A 21,488-nucleotide genomic window follows, 5' to 3' on the forward strand; every position below is an offset into this window, starting at 1 on the left:
GTGACTAAACACAGGGCTCAAATGATTTTGGGAAACATCTAATAAGAAAACAGGGACAGGTGTGAGGTCATAAGGCCATAAGCAGGGATCCTGAGGGACACACTGAGCAGAGAACCCCGAACCGTGCCCACTGCTCCTCAAAGGTTTCTAGGGAGCCAGCGGACGTGGCCCAGAGGAACGGGCCCAGATGTATGATCAAAGGGAGCAAAAGAACGGACGTAGGCCCCACAGTTGCAGAGCACCTCCCCATCCAGCATCCTCAACTTGGTTTTATAAATGGCCATATTAGCCAGCACCGGAAAGAGGTTGATGAGAAGGTCTCATGACTTTGTGGGGCCACGGACAGGATGTACATAGATCAGGAGGTGTGGGGAAAAGTGCAGCTGGAACCTAACAGAAGGTTCTGGAGGAGCCAGAAAAGGGGCTGCAACTTGGTGCACTCCAGGGAGGTGTGTGCCAGGCTTTCCCTCACACCTCTGGAGCCCGGCCACGATATCTGGGGCCTGACTCAGGATGTTGAGCCAGTGCCAGAGCATGGACAGGACCACCGATTGAGCACCTGTGTCCAGACCCAAGGAGCACATCATCGGTATATGCTGACAGGAACACCCACAATTCTAGTTTGCAGAGCACCAACCCCGTCAACCTCCTATCGAGGAAAGGCTCAATGGCCACAGTGTACAGCTGGCCTGACAGCAGACAGCCCTGACACACCCATTGCCCGAAGCTGACAGGTTTGATCGGATCCAGCTGAGCTTGACCAAACAGTCCATAGAGGCATAAAGCACCTGTAGAAAGCCCACAAAATGGGGCCCAAATATCTATCCCTTTCTTAATGATTCCCTACATTGTTAGCTTGTTTGACTACTGCTGCACACTGAGTGACAGCAGCTATTTCTCAAGAGACATCAATATTTTTCTGTGTGTGTTGGGCGTGTGTGGTAGGGGTGAGATCACAAAAAGTTCTCCTTGCCATGGACTATTCTATCATATGTAACTGAGGATAATCTGTTTAAAGAAAACTGCTTTATTGATAGAAAATAACTTTGGAGCATCTGAAATATCTTGAACTCTGATGCAATGCCCTCCTAGGAAACAAAGCCAATGATTCTTCTGCAGCAATGAATTCATCCATTCCCTTATTCACTGTATAGATAATTAGTAGCTCCACCGTGATTAATCTCCAACAACTACTACCCACAAGTTATAAACATCGGCAGAAACTTGAGAAACCAGATTCTCCTGCATTCCATCTGCCTTAGGCTCAGAATGGTATTTACAAGAGCTGGGCGGAGAACTGGCTGGTGTGTATAAATTGAAACATTCCACAAAACCACATTGATTTTGATGAACTTCTGCTGGAAACCAGTCAGTTTCTGATAGAACCCTGGCTGTCAGTCAGATTTAAACCTACCTGGCTTCCTGCCAGCTTGCCTGGCTGGCTCCTCAGCAGCCTCAGGCTTTCCAATGCCCCTGGTTCTGTGGAGGATTTCAAAATTTTGGGGGTTTGTTCTGAATTAGAATGAAACCAAATGTCTAAATCCTAAAATCTTCCATGAAATTGAATTACTGTTCTGACAAAAATGCTGAGTCAAGATTTTTCTGACCAGTTCTAGTATTGACACACTAGCATTGCGTTCGAGACTTACCGCGTTGCCTTTCCTGCAGTACTTTTTGTCCAATTCCTCAACCACTGTGCAAAATTTCAGATAAATGGGCTAGGAATCAGTCTGAAATCCTCCTCCTCAAACTGCGAACTATCAGTGGAGCTATTCCTCAGCAGCTGCTGCAGACTAAGGCCTGTAGCAGAGTCCACTTTCCATGCACAATCTCTCCTGGGATAGTTGTGGCTAGCAGATCAATGCAGTGGCAAATCCACCAGCTAGTACACTGCCCTTTCCCCAGCCCACAGCCTTCCCCAACACATGCAGAAAGAGGGAGTGCTGTGCAGAGTACAGTATTCCATGGTGCACCAGGACTGAAAAAGTCCTCCATGCATATTTTCCACAGCCTTCTTCCCTCTCTCACCAACCACTCCCTCACGTGTGAGACCACACTGATTTCCCCGTGTTTAAGGCTCTCTGGGTCTACAGGAAGAGGAAGAGAAGCTATTTCATGTAGAATGTGACTGAGAGAATGTGCTGCTTTGAAGCCAACGGCGTTAAGGCTCAGCACTTCCACAAAGCTATGCTCCTCAAACTTTTCAAGAGAGGTGAGTGGGAAAGGCAAACAGCTTTTGACTAATAAACTAAGTGTACAATGTGTTTGCTTATTATTTGCAAACCTGAAGTAACTGCAGTACTTCCCATTGAGCAAAAACGATCAGATCCTCAAAGAAAAAAGTACAAGATGCAGTAATGCAGAGTTAGGAAAATGCATGGGAGCAAAAATACCGAATGCTCCTGGAGTTGCTCGGCAGTGGAAATGTCTTGCTAAATGCAATTTTCCTAGCTAGCCTGCACACACACACCTGACAGAAAACCTCAAGAAGAAAAACTGCAGACAAAAAGAGGAATTTCATGCTTCTACTGAAAGTTAGCATTTGCATGGAAAGTCATTATGGATCTGCATTACTTTTAACTACACGCCAAAAAAAAAAAGGGGGGGGGAGAGAAAATTACAACCCAATCCAGAGGCAACAGTGCCCAAAGCATATCCACATAAATGAGAGCAAATAGACCCAGCTGTAATTACATGGACGCCTTAAAGACTTATGTTCTTTCGCCCCATTTGGGAAAAATGTTATTACAATTAATAAGTACTTACCAATAACATATATATCGTACAAGCAGGCCAGGCCACTCAAAATGTTATTAAGGAAAATATCCGTAACAAAAAAGCAAAATCTCTTCCCCTGACTTATTTCATTCACCTTTTTGACTTTCAAGGTTAGAGATTTTTTCCATGACATTTTAAATTTTGTATGAATAGTAAACTAGGGAATTCACTCAGAATTTGATTTATGATAAAAAAAAATGTCAGCCTCCTTAGGTTTCAAGCATGGCCGTGTTGTGAATTGAGCCCCAGTGTACTACAACTTGCAATGTCACTTTTTGCTGAACTAGAACCAAGCTTGCTAACTGCTACAAAGCCTATTCAAGTGACAGACTGCAAATTAATTGAAAATACAGGCATTTTTATGTGTTAATGTATTATATAGATTTAAGTCTGTCCTTGAACAGCAATGTTCAGCTCCCATTAAGTTTAACAGGTGCTTATGTATGTATCCAAAGACAGAATTTGACCATACAGCTTGATGGTAACATACTACCACCCACAGCTACTACAGCGTATAGACACTTCTTCAGGGTAGGTATATGGGGGACCTAGTGGTTTGAAATAAAACAATGGTAATGTATTATGCACAGAATACTCTACAAATGCAGTGCCTAAATAAAACAGTGTAAATCATGAAACCTCTCGTAGTAAAACACCTCGACTTTCCACAGAAAAAGCTAAAATATAATTTAGCACAATGGTTCGCAACCAGGAGTATGTGTATCCCTGGGGGTACGCAGAGGTCTTCCAGAGGGCACTCAACTCATCTATAGATTTGCCTAATTTTACAACAGGCTACATAAAAAGCACTAGTAAAGTCAATACAAACTAAATACTGCTCTATATACGATACACTGAAATGTAAGTACAATATTTATATTCCAAACATTTCATTTTATAATTATATGGTAAAATGAGAAAGTATGCAATTTTCCAGTAATAGCAGGCTGAGAAACTTTTGTATTTTTATGTCTGATTTTATAAGTAAGTAGTTTTCAAGTGAAGTGAAACTTGGGGTACACAAGACAAATCAGACACCTGAAAGGGGTACAGTAATCTGGAAGGGTTGAGAGCCACTGATTTAGCATATATAATTGTCAGATGCAGAACTGTATTTTGAGAACCATTTTGAGACATGAAACAGATCAATTTTTTATTCACTTACTCCTTCACTCCCCATAGTTGTAGCAATGGAAACCAAGTATAATCACTTCAAAAAGTTACTTGGTTGCACTCAAAGTAGGTGGAGAGAAGGTGTCAGTGCATCTGTCTCCTCTTTCAGAACCAACTGAAATAATGTTACTTACTGATTGGCTGTCCAGTCCGCTAGGTCTCCACTCTCCAGAATAAGGTGATTTTTGTCTGGCTCAAGGGGGCTACTGGAGACTGCAGGTGTAGGAGAGTGAGAAGAAAGAGAATCCATACTGCCAGTAGGAGTGTCCTCCCTGGGAGGGCTGTGGTTGTCAACTAGAAGAGGAAAGCACAACGATACAAGAAGTAAGGAAGATACAATTAAAAAAAAAAAAATCCAGTGTACAGTAAATTACTTAATTATCCAAAGTACATCGTATGTTACAGTGAAACCTTTACAAGAAACAACTTTCAGTGTAACAAGTATCCCTCACCTCCAAATATACATTATTAGTATCACCCAAAAGTATTTCCAAAACTATGGAACACAGTTTTGCTCCACTTTTCTTAGAAGGTTACCTCTGCTAAGCAAACTAATTCTGGCATTCCTCTGAGTGGTAATTTATGACAGACTTCCTGTTCAGATTGGGATCCTTTGGGTCCCCTATATTTGTTAGCGTTCTTAAATAAAAGAGTCTTAAAACAAATAATGTAACACAAACTCTCGGGAAATGATTTTTCACAAGATAATGCAAAAATCATAATTGTATCAAATGCAAGACTGTGGAGTTTACAGAGGTCGCAGTAGGCAACAAACAGACCATTGTGAAACACACAATATCTTTAGGACATTTTAGAGTATTGCTACTGCTAATCTGTAATTAACCCCACCATTTTCTGGTCGGCTAATTGTTTTACACGCCGCTCCTAGAATATCACCTAGTGTGTAAAATATTCAGAGATGATTTATTTAGCTGGCAGCTTTGTTTCTCAACCACTAGAGACCCTTTAAGAAACAGAGCATCTATTTCATCACAAACAATGACAAATAAAATTACAGGTATGCCGCGTCATTGTGTATGAGATCCCCAAGACAAAAAACACATCCCACATTGTGGTGTTCTGCTTGGATCTATCTATTTAGAAGACAGCTTTTCATTTTTAAATGTACAGTTAGAAATGTCTGGAGAGCTTACAAATATTACACTACCCAGCATAACAAGGCCCCAATCCCTCTGGGTGCTACCATAATATAAATATACACTAGTAATAATATTCAAGACAACCTTCACAGGATTCCCTCATTTATTCTCTCACTTCACCTCCATTCTACTCCCACTAACATATGCCCACACATCCCAGAGCAGTGGTGATTAATACGATATTAAAAATATTATATAGTGATGACACCCTCAACCTCATCATTGAGTTCAACTCCTTCAGGCAAAAGCTACAAACCCAAATCCTACCATGCCATGTCTATATAATTATCTGATCAATGGTCTCTAAATTGTAGCATTAGTTCGAGGAGCTGCACATTGCGTATACAGCACTCTACATGAAAAAAAACCCTTACAAATATGTTCTAATTCAATAATTGACATAATTAATCCCCACAGAGAACGGCTCAGTTTGATACAACATAATCTGAGTTGACTGTTCTACTGTTTCACTGATTTGATTTCCTTTTCCCTTTTTTTTTTTTTAAATTTAAATATTGTCAACTAGGAATACCTTCAGAGAATAAAAGCCATTGTCCTCCACCTCACAACTACTTTATCCAAGTCAATTTCTTCCACTGAACTAGCAGAAACTCATCAAAGCAGTCAACTCCTGCTTTCCCAGCCAGCTCTTCACCATCCCTCTTGGTAATTTTGAGAGAACAGCTTCCCTAGAGATTAAAATGACATACAACTAAAGACACTCAAGTGATAAAAAGTGATCATCTGAAAATTTCTCCCTAAAGTAGCTTCTAATTTAAGGATCTAAATTAGCCTGTAGTAGCAAAAGATGAAATTCTGAGGAGAATGCTAACCTCAGAAAATGACTCATTCATATGCTAGCCTAATCCTGCTCACTCACAGAGTAGCTGCACTACCTTACTGCTTTGCAATGATACTTTGAGCTTACAATTCTTCGACACTGCCATTCTAATTTGCATGGCATGACATGCCATGAGAACTGTACAAGTGTCAGGTAAAAAGTAATTCATTACCTCTCGTTTACAGGTATACATGTCAAAATCAGAAACATATTCTAAAGATTAGACAGTAATTTTGTAATCTTACTTCGTAAGGTAATTTAATTCTTTAAAACTAAATAAACTAAGTTGTAATGTACATTTCCCCTTAAAGTCTTGCTTTTCAGACCCAGTTACACTGATGGCACAAAGATCCTCAGTCAACATAATCACACTGTTTCAGAGGATTTGTCTGCTTCTGTGATTTGCTAAACATTTACAATCATAAACCATCAAATGGGAATATAATCTATATAAATGCATGCAGACAGGTCAAGAATATAAAGAACTTCTATGAGTGTGCAAATACTCAGCAGGAGGGTTGTTTTAGTTTACAGGTAGGCTTGGCAGTGCTTCCATATTACAAGTTGCAGGTATAGTATGAAGTCCTTCATACACAGGGTGAAATCCTGGATCCACTCAAATCAATGACAAAACTCCCACTGACTTCAATGGGGTCAGGATTTTACATGTAGATTTTACAGTTTGTCACAATTTCTTTCCTATAGCATAAATATGGATATGGATGTGCCTTCATTAGCCTAAAACAACATACTGCATTGTTGCCTTCTATTAACACAAAAGATTTTTTGCTACACATAGATAATATCAGTGTTAGGCCTTCGCTACACTTGGAGGTCTGCAGCGCTGGGATTTACAGCTGTCTTCGCACAGCTGTGTAAGGAAAGCGCTGGAGTGGGGCCACACTGACAGCTACCAGCACTGCAGTGTGGCCACATTTGCAGCATTTGCAGCGCTGTTGGGAGTGGTGCATTATGGGCAACTATCTCATAGAGCACCTCGTCCCATTTTGGTGCCGTGAGTTGTGGGAAGAGGATGGAAGGGTGTGGGTCATTCTGCTTCCTGTCCCAACGCTCCGTGATGCATCGCTTCACATTCCAGCAGTCCCTGTTTTTCTGTCCATATTTGGCACCATTGTGACTCTCCCAACGGTTTCTGTGCAGCGCAATTTCTGTGGGAAATGGAGCCCGAACTGCTGAGGAGTATGCTGACGAGTCTCGCCAGCACATCACATTTGGCAGTTGAGCTATTCCTTAAGATCCAAAGTGATGAGGAGTCCGACGATGACTGCGAGTCGCCTGACGCGCATGACATGACATTGCTTGTGGCTTTCATGGAAATGCTCAGCGCTGTAGAACGCCGCTTTTGGGCTCGGGAAACAAGCACTGAGAGGTGGGATCACATCGTCATGGAAGTCCGGGATGACGAGCAGTTGCTGCAGAACTTTTGGATGAGAAAAGCCACTTTCATGGGACTGTGTGCTGAGCTCGCCCCCATCCTGCGGTGCAAAGACACGAGATTGAGAGCTGCCCTGCCGGTGGAGAAGCGGGTGGCTATTGTGGTCTGGAAGCTGGCAACTTCAGACAGCTACCGATTGGTCGGGAACCAGTTTGGAGCGGGCAAGACGACCGTTGGAGTCGTTTTGATGCAAGTTTGCAAGGCCATTAATCGCATCCTGCTAAGACGAACCGTGACTCTGGGGAACGCACAGGACATTGTGGATGGCTTTGCACAAATGGGTTTCCGTAACTGTGGAGGGGTGATAGATGGGACACATAGTCCTATTCTGGCACCACCCCACCTAGCATCCGAGTACATTAATCGGAAGGGGTATTTCTCTATGGTTCTCCAAGCGCTTGTGGATCACCGTGGGCGTTTCATTGACATTAACACAGGCTGGCCTGGAAAGGTGCATGATGCAGGCATCTCTCGGAACACTGGCCTGTTCAGGAAGCTGCAGGCAGGGACTTTTTTCCCAGACCAGATGATCACAGTAGGGGACACTGAAATGCCCACTGTGATCCTTGGAGACCCCGCTTACCCATTAATGCCTTGGCTCATGAAACCGTATACAGGGAAGCTTGACAGGAGCAAGGACCGGTTCAACTACAGGCTGAGCCGGTGCCGAATGACACTGGAGTGTGCTTTTGGCTGTTTAAAAGGGCGCTGGCGATCTCTGTATGGGAAGCTAGACTTGGGGGAAAGCAGCATCCCTGTGGTTATATCCGTGTGCTGTACCCTCCATAATATTTGTGAAGGGAAGGGTGAAACATTCAGTCAGGCATGGACCTCTGAGGTTCAATGCCTGGAGGCTGAATTTGCACAGCCAGAGAGCAGGGCTACTAGAGAGGCCCAGCACAGGGCTTTAAGGATCAGGGATGCTTTGTGGGAGGAATTTGAGGCTGAAAACCAACAGTAATGTTTGGTGCCTTGCAGGGGAGTGAAGTGCAGTGGTTACAATGTTAGTAGGAATCTGTTTTTCCTAAGCTGATTGGCAGTGCCTGTTTCTTTCCTGGGCTAAGGTATCTTTGATTTTCTGCAATAATAAAGACTGTTTTCAAAGCCAAGAATTCATTTATTGAAAAGAAAATAACTTTATTGACAGACACACAACATTTTCGGAACCTAAAAGGGCGGGGGGGTGTGGTGGGGAACTGTATAGTCACAGGTTTGAATATGTCCTGTCTGGAGTGCTGTGCGATGACTGCTGCACTTCAGGATGCCTATACTGCATGGTAATGGGGGTTGAGTGCAGAGGGTAAGGGTCGTAGTTCTCAGGGCTGGTTGGTGAACGTACAGGTGTTGGAGGCAGCTGGTGGTGGTAAGAACCTGGATGCTGGGGAAGGGGGTTTTGAGCTGACATTGAGGCACAAGGGAAAGAGCTTTGGGACGGGGGGTGGTCCGGTAGTGCTCTGCCTGCATGGCTACGAGCGCCTGGATAGAGTTCGCTTGGCGTGCCAGGATGCTTATCAGCTGCTTTGTGCTTTTCTTCCTGGCCGCTGCATTTCTCTGGCGGAACCTGCTTTCCCTCCCTCCCTCCAGTGCTGCAGTTTTTTATTCTCTCTGGCAGAGTGATCCATAACTGTTTGCAGCAGGTCGTCTTTGCTTTTTCATGGCTTCCGCAGGTTTTGGAGTCTTTGAGCTGCCGTTAACACGGGCAGCTGAGAACTCAAGATTGCTTGTGGAAAGGAAAAAAAGGCAACAGTTAACAGAGGCAGTATTCTTTATATCTCAGACAGTTATTCCCACACAGTGAAGGAGTTTATAGTCTTCACTTTAGCACAATTTTCCCATACCAAAGAGAGCGCACATAACACACAGGAGCCCCGAAATGGTGAGTAAGGGGGACTGATTGCTTCAGGGCTGTGCTGGGGTTTCTGTGCACCGGGGAAAGCAAACAGCTGCAGGGGGCACCTACACTGAACACTCTCCCAACATTTTCCATAGGAGTTAATCCTGGAAGATATCACGCTGCTGCGGGTCACCTGGGAAGAGCGGGAGGGTCTTCTACAGCAATGCAGATTCTGCCCTGGCCCCTATGCAGCTTCCCTGTATGCAGCAATGGTCCCCCCACCCCTCGTGGCACAGTGGCGGGGACGCGTTAGCCTGACTGGGACAAGGACCACAGTGACTCTCGCTATAAACTTGTGCAAGCACATTGCCCAAGCTCTGGCTGAAACTTTTGAAGAGATTACCAAGGCCGATTACCGCGACGTGATAGGCCACATCAATGGGCTATTCCACATCTAGGCATGCATGCAGCCCTAACCTTCCCTCCTCTCCCAAAACTTTTCCATCCTGAAAATAAAAGCTGCTTACCGGGAACTCGCTCCTCTGCTTGTCCTTCACCAAGTACTGGCTGCTGCGACTGGCTACCTTCCTCCTGGCTTGAGAAGAGCTCCTGGCTGCATGCCTCCAGGGACTCCGGGGTGTCTCCCCCCACCCCAGTACCCTCACACTCGGTTTCCTCCTCCCCCTCCTCTGCCTCCACTTTCCCTCCCCGCTCTGAAGTGTCCATCGTGGTCCTTGGATTGGCGGTGGGGTCACCCCCAAGTATCGCGCCCAGCTCTTTGTAAAAACGGCAGGTTGTGGGGGCAGCACCAGAGCAGCAGTTTCCCTCATGGGCTTTGCAATAGGCACTCCGCAGCTCCTTCACTTTAATCCTGCACTGCACCGTGTCTCAATCCTGGCCCCTTTCCAGCATGGCCCTTGATATCTGCCCATAGGTATCGAATTCCTACAGCTGGAGCGCAGCTGTGACTGCACAGCTTCCTCCTCACAAACACTGATGAGGTCCATCAACTCGCCACTGCTCCATGCTGGGGCTTGTTTGGCGCGTGGAGGCATGGTCATCTGGAAAAAATCACTGATTGCACTCCATACCTGGCTGAGCAAACAGGAAGGGGATTTTTAAAATTCCTGGGGCATTTAAAGGGCGGGTCACCTGAGGCCAGGACAGTAGAGTTTGAACTGATGAGCAGAGTGGCTGAATAGGCATTCTGAGATACCTCTGAATACCTCTGGAGACCAATAACAGCGCTTTTCGTGGCCACACTGGCGAAGCAGCGCTGCATCACCAGCGCTGCAGTCGTTATTCCCCAGCCAGAGGTGGAGTACATGCAGCCCTGTAGCCAGGGAGATACAGCGCTGTATATGCCTTGCAAGTGTGGACGGTGAGTAAGTTGCAGCGCTGTAAAGCCACCACCAGCGCTGCAACTCTCCAGTGTAGCCAAGGTCATAGTTTTGGAGACTAACTTATGTCCCCCAAATTCTAAATTAATTTTAATACATTCACAGAGTTTAGGACCAGAAGGGAGTTGTAGTGATAGTTGGGGCCTGGTAGGCCTACCCCAGTTGTGAGTCTAGCTGTGGGGAAACTGGATAAAAATCCACAAAATGTCATGATAACCTATAACAATAAATACCGATGGGAAAAGGAGAAAAAGGGAGAAAGAAAGACTGAGTTAGTGTAAACAAAAAGGCCAACTGAGACACCTCAAGGACTGTGTTAAAATCATACCCTGTAAAGAAGAGAAGTGTGGGACTGAAAATTAATGGACCAAAATTGGTGTGTAGGCCTAATCGGTGAACTAAGCAATGAGAAAACAAGTTATTCTGCCCATCACTCCCTTTGGGGTCCTTAAAAGAAAATATTATTGGGGGGGGGGGTGTGGATTGGAAATGAATACAATTGCTGACTGAAAGAAGAGGAATGGCTGCCACCTCCACCATCTGCTATGATGCTGGGATCCACCCTAACACCGTTGGTCCTTCATCATCCAAATCCTGAAGGATGTCCTGATCATACCAGGATGAGGGGTGGGGGTGGGGGGAGAATGGGAGGACGACAACCACGATGATGACCCGAATTACACCACCATCTCTGGTTAAATCTCAGATATCATTTGGGATGGGAGATTGTTGTCCCTCTCGTTTCAATTTCATTTTTTCACTCCCTTAATTCCTTAACTCCCACACTCCTGACCTTCTCCTTCTCCTTATTTCTACTCCCAGTTAAAAAGAAAAAAAAATGTTTTGTTTGACAAAATCTGCAACAAAACTGTTCAATCACCACAGTATTCAATAAGTTTGTGTTATTTCCCCTTCCCAACTCTCTCTCATCCCTCCCCCAGCCCAAAATCAGAGATTCTTAGGGTTGAAATACTCTAAATAAATAAAATGTAATAACATTACCCATATCAGAATCCAAACTTTCCAGCTCAGCTAGCCAATTTTATCTTTCTTTTTAAAAATTTATTGTTGCTGCTGTGATTGGAATGCATGTTCCGTTCAAAGAATATTTTGTTGTTGACGTCAGAAACTGAAATATCTTGACGAACATCAAGAATCAGTCTTTGGCTTTAATCCAAGAATTTTAAATAAGAAAACTTCCATTTGTAACAAGAACTAAGAAAACCAGACAGCTAACACCTTCTCTCTCAAGCAATTAACCAATTTTTCTGCAAACTAACTTAAGTAGAGTTACAGATTGCACCATCAAAAGAAAAAGTCATCTTTAAGATCAGCCTTACTAACAACATCTATGGGTCAAAAGTAGTTTATAAAAATGAAAAATTCTGTAGTAACAGTATGCAACGTGAAGCCTTCACACATTCCACTGAGATATCAAGATGACGACCAGGGTATAAATCAGGGGTTAGGAACCTTTCAGAAGTGGTGTGCTGAGTCTTCATTTATTCACTCTGATTTAAGGTTTCGCATGCCAGTAATACATTTTCACGTTTTTAGAGGGTCTTTTTCTACAAGCCTATAATATATAACTAAACTATTGTTGTATGTAAAGTAAATAAGGTTTTTAAAATGTTTAAGAAGCTTCATTTAAAATTAAATTAAAATGCAGAGCCCCCCGGACCAGTGGCCAGGACCCAGGCAGTGTGAATGCCACTGAAAATCAGCCCACGTGCTGCCTCTGGCACGCGTGCCATAGGTTGCCTACCCTGGTATAAATTATTAGCAGAATAAAATGTTTTCATGCACTTGAAGGTGTCACGTTGGCTGTACAGATATCCCAAACTGGGAGGCTGAAAGACCTCCACTCCTCTTTTTTTTCCACCTTGCATACTGTAATAAAGAAAGTCTAATGTAGGTTAGTAGCAAATAGAGTTGAGATATTCATTCACCATAAGGAAAAATTTCTCCTCAATAATACAGATATCTAACTAAGTAGAAACTAGTCTTATTTGTCTGTGAATTTATAATGGGTACATTCAATATTTTCATTTAAAAAGAAACTTCACAGATTAGAGACGGTAACTATGCACATAATAAACATCCACAGCAGAGTAACAATGACATTTGACACTAGAACTTCAGCATGTACAGCAGAAGAGTGAAATGGTATGAAAATATGACAGAGGATCAGTTGTCTTACAATGTCAATACAAGTTAAAAGGAATCACATGATATGAAGCACGGATCACATTATTAAGTCAGTGGCAGCTAATAGGCATTATGTTATGACATGAACCACCACCTCTACTTCAAAAGGTCAATGGAATTCTTATGTAAATTAGATTATGAACTGAAGGGGACCAGTTAGGTCACAGTGTTAACAGAAGTCAAAACAATTACCTTATACTGTTGAAGTAGAACATTCACATTTACATAATCACAACAGAAGTCAAAAGATTCTGAGACAAGATACTTAAGCTCCTAAAGTGAGAAGAAAAAACTAGTCAACCTACTTTTATTTGCCCCTCCACAGCTGTCACATAATGGATTTGATTAGCACTGCTGTTGCAATTTGCACCCCTGTGCCAACAAGGGCTGGTTAACCCCTGAAAGCCTGGGAAGGGTGGCTGGGTTTGCACTGATATCCAACTTCAGGGATTCCACCAGAAGAATGCAGCTTTATATTATGGTCAGGGATCATCAGATGACTCAACAATGGAGGCTCTTTGGAACCATATTAAGTCAGCCCATCTCTAATTTGGGCTTTGACTCTCCCAGACCAACAATGTTACATTGCCCACTTTTGGATAGTGCTAGCTAGCCAGCTCCAGCTGTATAGGGACTGTGAGCCTCTTGTGCCAATACCTCTACCATTTAGGGGGATAGCTCAGTGGTTTGAGCATTGGCCTACTAAACCCAGGGTTGTGAGTTCAATCCTTGAGGGGGCCATTTGGGGAACTGGGGTGAAGAATCTGTCTGGGGATTGGTCCTGCTTGGAGCAGGGGACTGGACTAGATGACCTCCTGAGGTCCTTTCCAACCCTAATATTCTATGGTTCTAAGGGTGGATTTCCCACCACTACAGTCCACACTTATGTTCAAATGGCAGAAATTAGGAGCAGTCTTTTATATTAAGATCTGAAGAAAGAACATCCAGTGCTGAGGAAATTAATCTCAGTATCATCATTTTCTTTCCAACTGAAATTGGTAAGCAGAACTCTGCTTACTACTCAGACCCAGTCTACATCCCCCAAATTGCACTTATTTCACTAAATCTGTTTCTAAATTGACTTAATCAAACCAGTCCAAACCCTCTCATATGGACACACTTTGGAGCAAGTTTATTTTGGTAGAAAACCTTAACAAACAACACTAAGATTAAAAAAACAAAAAACAAATTTCAGGATTCCTGAAATACTAGTGTCTGAATATCCCGGTGTGAAAGACAGCTTTATTACTGCATGTCATTACATGGGAAAGATCTTTGTTATTGTGTAGCAAATCCCATAGACCTTTACTATCTTGGTACGTAGTTAGACTACATAAAACGTGTTATTAGGTTTTCCATTACTTAAAATGTAAAAAGGACTGTTGCACACTGCAATCAATACAGATTTCTGTCAGATAGTGGGCAGTAGATGACTTGTTTATCCATCAGAATAATGCTTCTTTTCTAAACACATGCAGTAAGAGTCAAGGCTGCATAACATTATGTAGGCCAATTTTTCTTTATGCTAATATAATTTTTAACATATGGCTTCAATGATTGACCTCACTTTTTTACTAAAGAAAGACCAGCTTTGATTTGTTTAAAAGAGTGTGTGTGTGTGTGTGTGTGTGTGTGTGTGTGTGTGTGTGTGTGTGTGTGTGTGTGTGTAAAAATGCATGTATATATTATACACAATGAAGAGGTTTTTATTAGAGAGATTATTTTCCCCAACCCCATAATGATTCAGAAATGCTAGAAAAGCAGCATCAAGAGGCAGAACCTGTCTGAAGATTTGTTCATGCAGCTTAAGGTCTGTAGCCAAAACGTGGGGGAAAGGAAATGTGTCTTCCATTTGCAAGACATTACAAACTCAAGGCACTTCTCTTTCCTCACTCACCCCAAAGTTTTTTTAATTTTTTTAAAATGTTTGTATAGATTTAAAAACAAACAAACAAACAAAAACACGGGTTTTCCAGTCACACTTTTACCGCCTAGAATATCTTGGAATTACCTTCATTTATATCTGTTCCTCATCAGGTTCCCCCTTAAAATGTAGAAAAAACCGTCAGTAAAAACCACACAGATGTGCTGAGTTGTAGGTGAACCTTTCACTGAGATAACTTAAAGTGAAATGCTTCAGGAATTCTCATCTCTTCATCAAGCTGTGGCAACCAGTTCCAGGCACAGTCACAGATCCGAAGTTGGGGCATCATTTTAGACCTCACAATTAAATTCTGAGATATGACAGATCAAAAGGGAACTGTGTGAACAGAAATCAGATACAAAAGTGTGGAGTTCCTCTCTTTACTCTTTGTGGATTACAATGACAAGAGGAGGCTCTTATCAGTCAGAATGAAAAACTATGGTGAAGCTCCTAGGGAACCTCCTATAGAAGAGCCATAGGTCACCAAAAGGGGAGGAAGATACAGCTAGAAGAGAAAGCAAAGATAGTTGCTCGTGAGAAGGCAGTGCCATGACTACACTTGTACAAAAATCTCCACTCTAGGCAAACGTTAGTGCTCCCCATATGGCATCAAATATCCTTAAACCCAGGGCTATTTTGTTAAAAGTTTTCTGTTCTTTTCAGGACACAGTTTCATATTGCACGGCTGTGAAACAAAGGCAGGTGGCAAGGGGTTTATGGTGCCTTTCTCATCGACGACGTCATTATTATCATGGGTTTATTTTGACTTGCCTTCCGAGTTTTGCAGCATTGGGTTTGGCAATCCTGCCAGTTAGTGGGGCCATGCCAGATGATTGCTGTGGAACTCCTGTGTCTGCCTGCACCAGGTAGACATGGACTGCAGAAAGAGCTCATGCACTCAATACAGGTTCCCCAACTGATAAACAGACCACATCACCTTGTTATCCACTTTTCTTTTTCTATTTAGTATAAAAAACCAAATACTTTCCTGCCTTCATTTAGAAGGAAGCGCTAGCATTAGCAGTAATTGAACAAGCTTAACATTGCTACAGTGCAATGAAGACACCGGGGTAAGTCGACCTAAGCTATGTTGACTCCAGCTATATTATTCACGTAGCTGGAGTAGCATAAGTTAGGTCAACTTACCCTGGTAGTGAAGACAAGCCCTAACATGCCCCACCATCCCTAACAAGCCCTTATCACCCCTCCTGTTCATTATATAGTGGACTGTCGGAAAGGTTAATGAGGAGGCCTATGCTGAAGTGTGTTATACATGCTAATGACACTCAGCTCTGTTTCTATTTTGCCTGAATTAGAGAGTGTGGCCAACAGAAAGGCCATTCTGGGTCAGACCAACGGTCCCTCTAGCCCAGAATCTTGTGTTCCAACAGCGGCCAATGCCAGGTGCTTCAGAAGAAATGAACAGAACAGCCAATCATTGAGTTATCCAGCCCCTGTCATCCTGGCAGTCAGAGATTTAGGGACACCCAGAGCATGGGGTCACATCCCCGACCATCTTAGCTAAAAGCATTTGATGGGCCTGTCCCCCATGAACTTATCTAATTTTTTACTGAACGCACTTATACTTTTGGCCTTCACAACATCCCCTGGCAATGAGTTCCACAGATTGACTGTGCATTGCGTGAAGAAGTACTTCCCTGTATTTGTTTTAAACCTGCTATCTATTAACTTCACTGGGTGATCCCTGGTTCTTGTGTTACATGAAGGGCTAAACAACACTTCCTTATTCAGTTTCTCTACACCATTTATAATTTTTATAGATCTCTATCATATCCCCCCTTAGTTGTCTCTTTTCTAGCTGAACAGTACCAGTATTTTTAATCTCTCCTCATATGGATGCTGCTCCAGACCCTTAATCATTTTTGTTGCCCTTCTCTGTAATTTTCCCCCAATTCTAGTGTATCTATCTTCACAGTATTCAACATGTGGGAATGCCATGGATTTATATATTGGCATTATGAAATTTTCTGTCTCATCTATCCCTTTCTAACAATTCCAAAGATTCTGTTAGCTTTTTGATTCCAAAAATTCTGTTAGCTTTTTGACTTCAGCTGCATATTGAGCGGATGTTTTCAGAGAACTATTTACAATGACTCCAAGATCTGTTTCTTGAATGGTAATAGCTAAAGAGGAGTCTGTCTCCATGAATAGTAGCACACTGAGAATGGATGAGACGGTCAGGGCTGTGGTTCAATCCACAGACGACAGAGATAACATTGTTAGGTTAAGGAAAGCAACTATAAGATATGGCAAAGTTTGTATTGGCCCTTTTGACTGAAGGTGCGTGTTTGTCATGTGTGATCACAATTTCGGTGTCTTGCTAGTTTCCAGCTTATAACATAAGGCAGCAATGACTAAAACAGCTTTTTCCACCTCCATATGATCAGGAGCTTTATGTTCTGCTCTTACATGCAAGGAACATCCATCATCCATGCCTTGGGACACTTCAAGATTAGGCTATTGTAATGTACTTTTCAAGGGGCTAAACATTAAATCTATTCAGTAACCTAACATGTTGTAGAAGACAACCACTCATTTCCTTAGGGTGTATCCCAAGTGTTACACATCTTACATGACATTCTTGCCTATATGTTGCTGCTCACACCATCTCGCAGGACAGCTGAATTCTATTCTATCTCTTGGGCTCCAGCCAGGCAGCAGAGTACTGGCTACAGCTTCAATTCCTAACCCCCAGATCCCCACCGTGGCTCCCTTCTGATCAGGCACCCACTCTGTTATTCTACCCCGCTGTTGGTTCCTAGCCAAAAAGGAGCAATTGTAGTTTGAATTAGGGAAGGAGGCAGTCTGTCTGTCTGTTTGTCTGTCTCAGCTTTCCACTGTCAGGGGGAAATGAAAAGCCTAAAAGAGAATCCAGGAGCTGTCTGGGAAGGACAGGATCTAATGGGGAAAAGGAGGGGAAGAAGATAATGGGAGAATAGGAACAGAATTTGGATGACTGAATGAGAAAGGGTAAAGGGGAGTAGGAGCAAAACAGGGGAAGGTTTCCTTAACTCTCCCATCAACCCCTTATATTCAGAACCCCAGACTCTTCTCACCAACACTGAACAACACCAACAGCAGAGACAAAAACATCACACTAAAAGAAATGCTCACTCATTTACTCCAGTGTTATTCCTCATTAATAGGACTTGAGCCTATTGCTTCAGCTGTTTATTCTGCAAGCATCCTTGCATGCTTGAGTAAGGAATATTATATTTTGAATGGAGGTTGGATAGTGCACAGCTGGCATGAAGCAAGGGTACTTGTCAGTGGCTTCCATGCTTGGGATTAATGGCTTTTAGTATGCCAAATTGGCCTGCTTACAGTATTATGTGCCTTTCATGTGTGTGTGCAGAAGGTGGAGCATTACAGAGATAGAGGAATATTGCCGGAGATCTGACTTTTAATGATGCTCCTTCTCCAGGAAGATTGACCCTATATCGTAGGCTCACTGGTCCTCTTATCCTCTCATTATTTTTTTTATTTTCACTTCAGTCATGTCCTCTTTTCAATGCTTTCAGTATCCATTTTAATTGTAGCTAAAATTTTATTTTTGAATATTCTTACAAGTTCTGTTTTGCATACTGAAAGTGAGAGAGCACTTTGCCTATATTTGGGAAATAAAAATGTACCTGGAAAGAGACTCTGGATGTGGCATTGGATACTTCATGGGGTGGAGAAAAGCCAGCACCTGACAGTTACACAAACATTTCTATCAGCAAAGCCAGAAATGGAGGCGATGCTTGTAGCTTTCGGTTTCTCCAATCCTAAAGGCCACCATGATAATTACAATTCTGAGGCTACAGATGATTCCCTACCTCCATTTTTAATAATTTTGGATGAGGCTTTTATTTTTATTTGTTGGAAGGGGACTGGGTCAATAGATTTTCCTCATTTTGCCTCTCAGAGCATTTTTCTGTGGACTGTAAAATGTAAAAGTAAATAAATTTAGGAAGCAACAACATTTTAATTGTCTTTTGGATGCAATATAGACAGAGCTCTCTTCTGAGAATCTTTGTTGACTGTCCATGTAAAAACTGAGGACCCCATGGCATTTTTTGGAAAAAAGAAGGGGGATCTCCCTCAATAGAACAGGTTCTAATTTTCAAGGCTATCCATCTACTGCATTTGTAAGGCTAGTATGACACACAAATCTCAAGAGATACTGCACAACCAATACACAACTCTCCATAATGTTCTGAGAGATAGTATATGAAAGATGCTATTTTGAAAAAAAAAAACCATCTAGTTTCTAGTTGCAGAGAGCAGGCAAACTCTGAACTGATCACAATATCATTTTGGGGGCAAATCTGGTAGAAATGTTCTGCAGTGAGAACTGGAGGATCAGGCCATACTCAAAGTACTTGTAGGTCCCCATTAAGAGGTGTTCTACTTGAAATACTGACAGGATGGAACACTTCAGCATGTAGCTTTTGTAATTTCCTTACCGTGGAAAAACTAAAAAAAAAGACCAACAAAAACAATATCTGTTGTGACTTGGTTTGTCTTGCTGACAAGTTGGTAAAATATAATTTTGGAATTGTTTGCAAATAGGTTTAATATCACCCAATTACCATGTGTAAGGAAAATCTATGTGTTATCAGACCCTACTGTAGCTAATTACATGAAGACAAAATAAAGATATCAATCAGTGTGTTTTTCAACCTATTACAACTATCAATATTCATTTCAGTTACAGCCCTATGTCTGCGTAGTTACTGCAAACATTTTGGGTGCACTCAAGAATACCTGTGATTTGAGAGTGCTTTTTAGGAAGAAAAAAATGACCTAGATCTTGTGCTTTCAATCCAACTAGTGGACTCTGCAGCCCGTTGACTCCCTGAGCAGCTGATAATTAAAGGCTTGTTTCCTCTTTCCAAATGATTTTCTGGTTGCATAACAATTCTAAGTGAAACATCCTCAAGAAATTTTCAAGCACAAAGACAGTTTTACTTAGTCTCAAACACACTGCTGAGAGTTCAGCATTATTTTGTTAATTAAGACCTATATATATATATACACACACACACACACACACACACACACACACGCTAATTTTAAGGTACATTTTTCTATAAATATATAAAAACTAACTACTCTCTAAACAACAAGGTTGTGACAAATTGATCAAATCCAGCAAATACAAAAATATTGGCCAATGCTCTGTGCTTAACTCAAGCCATTGTGAATTTTAAAAAAAAAAGGGAGGGGATGGTTTAATGTTTAATTTCCTGTTGCAACACATACACAAGATAAAATCTTCCAAGAGCAGTTATAAAACATGTATTTGTTAGCCAAGAAACTAAGAAAATATGGAATAAAGCCCAACCTAACTTCTGTTCTTTCTCCCTTCTCCACTGAATGAAGTAACTAAAAGCTTGTAAGAACATATTTAGAGCTATTCAGGTCTAACCAGTGACGTGATAATTAATGAGGCTGTTAATACATATTATGTTTCTCATTCACCAAAATGATCTTTCACATAATGACATAATTGGGTTAAACATTCTGTGTTACTGTATGTATCATACCCAATGTCAAATAATTAGGATATTGGCTACTGACAAAAGTTCCTCAGAAAACTGAACAACTAAATTCAAATTAGAAGAAAACTCATCGTTAATATGTAATGCAGTACAGAGAAGCCACCTATCAAACAGCCAGTTCCTAAGAGCAAGATGCTGAGAGTCCTGAGTGAATGTCACTGATTTCAACATGCATGTATTATACTAAGGGGGGAATTTTTCAAAGGCACAAAAGGAAGTTAGACACCCCACTCCTACTGACACTAAATATAGAGTTGCCAACTTTCTAATGGCACAAAACTCAACATCTCTGCCCCCTCCCTTCCCTGAAGCCTCACCCCTTCTCCAAGGCCCTACCCCCACTCGCTCCATCCCCCCTCCCTCTGACGCTCACTCTCCCCAGCCATAACTCACTTTCAGCAGGCTGGGGCCGGGGGTTGGGATGAGGGTTCTGGGTAGGGCCAGAAATAAGGGATTCAGGGTGCAGGAGAGGGCTCAGAGCTGGAGCAAAGAGTTGGGGTGCGGTGGGGGTGAGGGCTCTGGGGTGGGGCTGGGGTGCGGGCTCACAACAGTGCTTACCTTGTCTCCCAGGTAGTGGCTGCCAGGTCTCTGCAGCCCCTAGATGCGTGGGCGGCCAGGGAGGTTCCACGCACTACTCTTACCACTGCAGGCGCTGCCCCCGCAGCTCCTATTGGTCACAGTTGCCAGCCAACGGAAGCTGCAGGAGCAGCACCTGTGGGCGCGAGGGCAGTGCGCGGAGCCTCCCTGGCTGCCCATGCGTCTTGGGGCCGCAAGGACCTGGCGGCCACTTCTGGGAGCCATGCAGAGCTAGTGCAGGTAGGGAGTCTGCCTTAGCTCTGGCCCCTGCTACGTCGCTGATCGAACTTTTAATGGCCCGGTCAGCGGTGCTGACTGGAGCTGCTAGGGTTCCTTTTTGGCCGGGTGTTCCGGTCAAAATCCGGACGCATGGCAACCCTAACTAAGCAGGAGTTAGCTACTTAATTACCCTTTCACGCTTTGAAAAATTGTCCCCCAAATACCTTTTAGGATCATCTGACAAACCCCTACATCACAGTATTGTGACATCTGACTCACGACAACACAGAACCCATCCCCATCCACTGTGATGGCATATTACTAGGTTATCATACAGCATCAAATCATTACA

At 42.8% G+C, this 21,488-nt stretch overlaps 1 protein-coding gene across 1 annotated transcript in view; it reads right to left on the reverse strand.

Annotated features, from left to right (window-relative positions):
• Nucleotides 1–21,488, reverse strand: part of ARHGAP10 (Rho GTPase activating protein 10) — a 249,465-nt gene that overhangs the window by 30,627 nt on the left and 197,350 nt on the right. Inside the window, exon 20 of the mRNA XM_030564158.1 lies at nt 4,086–4,245. Within this exon, the coding sequence (XP_030420018.1) occupies nt 4,086–4,245 (160 nt within the window). The remainder of the gene's footprint in view (nt 1–4,085; nt 4,246–21,488) is intronic.

Source organism: Gopherus evgoodei, chromosome 5 (genome assembly GCF_007399415.2).
Source record: "Gopherus evgoodei ecotype Sinaloan lineage chromosome 5, rGopEvg1_v1.p, whole genome shotgun sequence".
Classification (NCBI taxonomy): domain Eukaryota; kingdom Metazoa; phylum Chordata; order Testudines; family Testudinidae; genus Gopherus; species Gopherus evgoodei.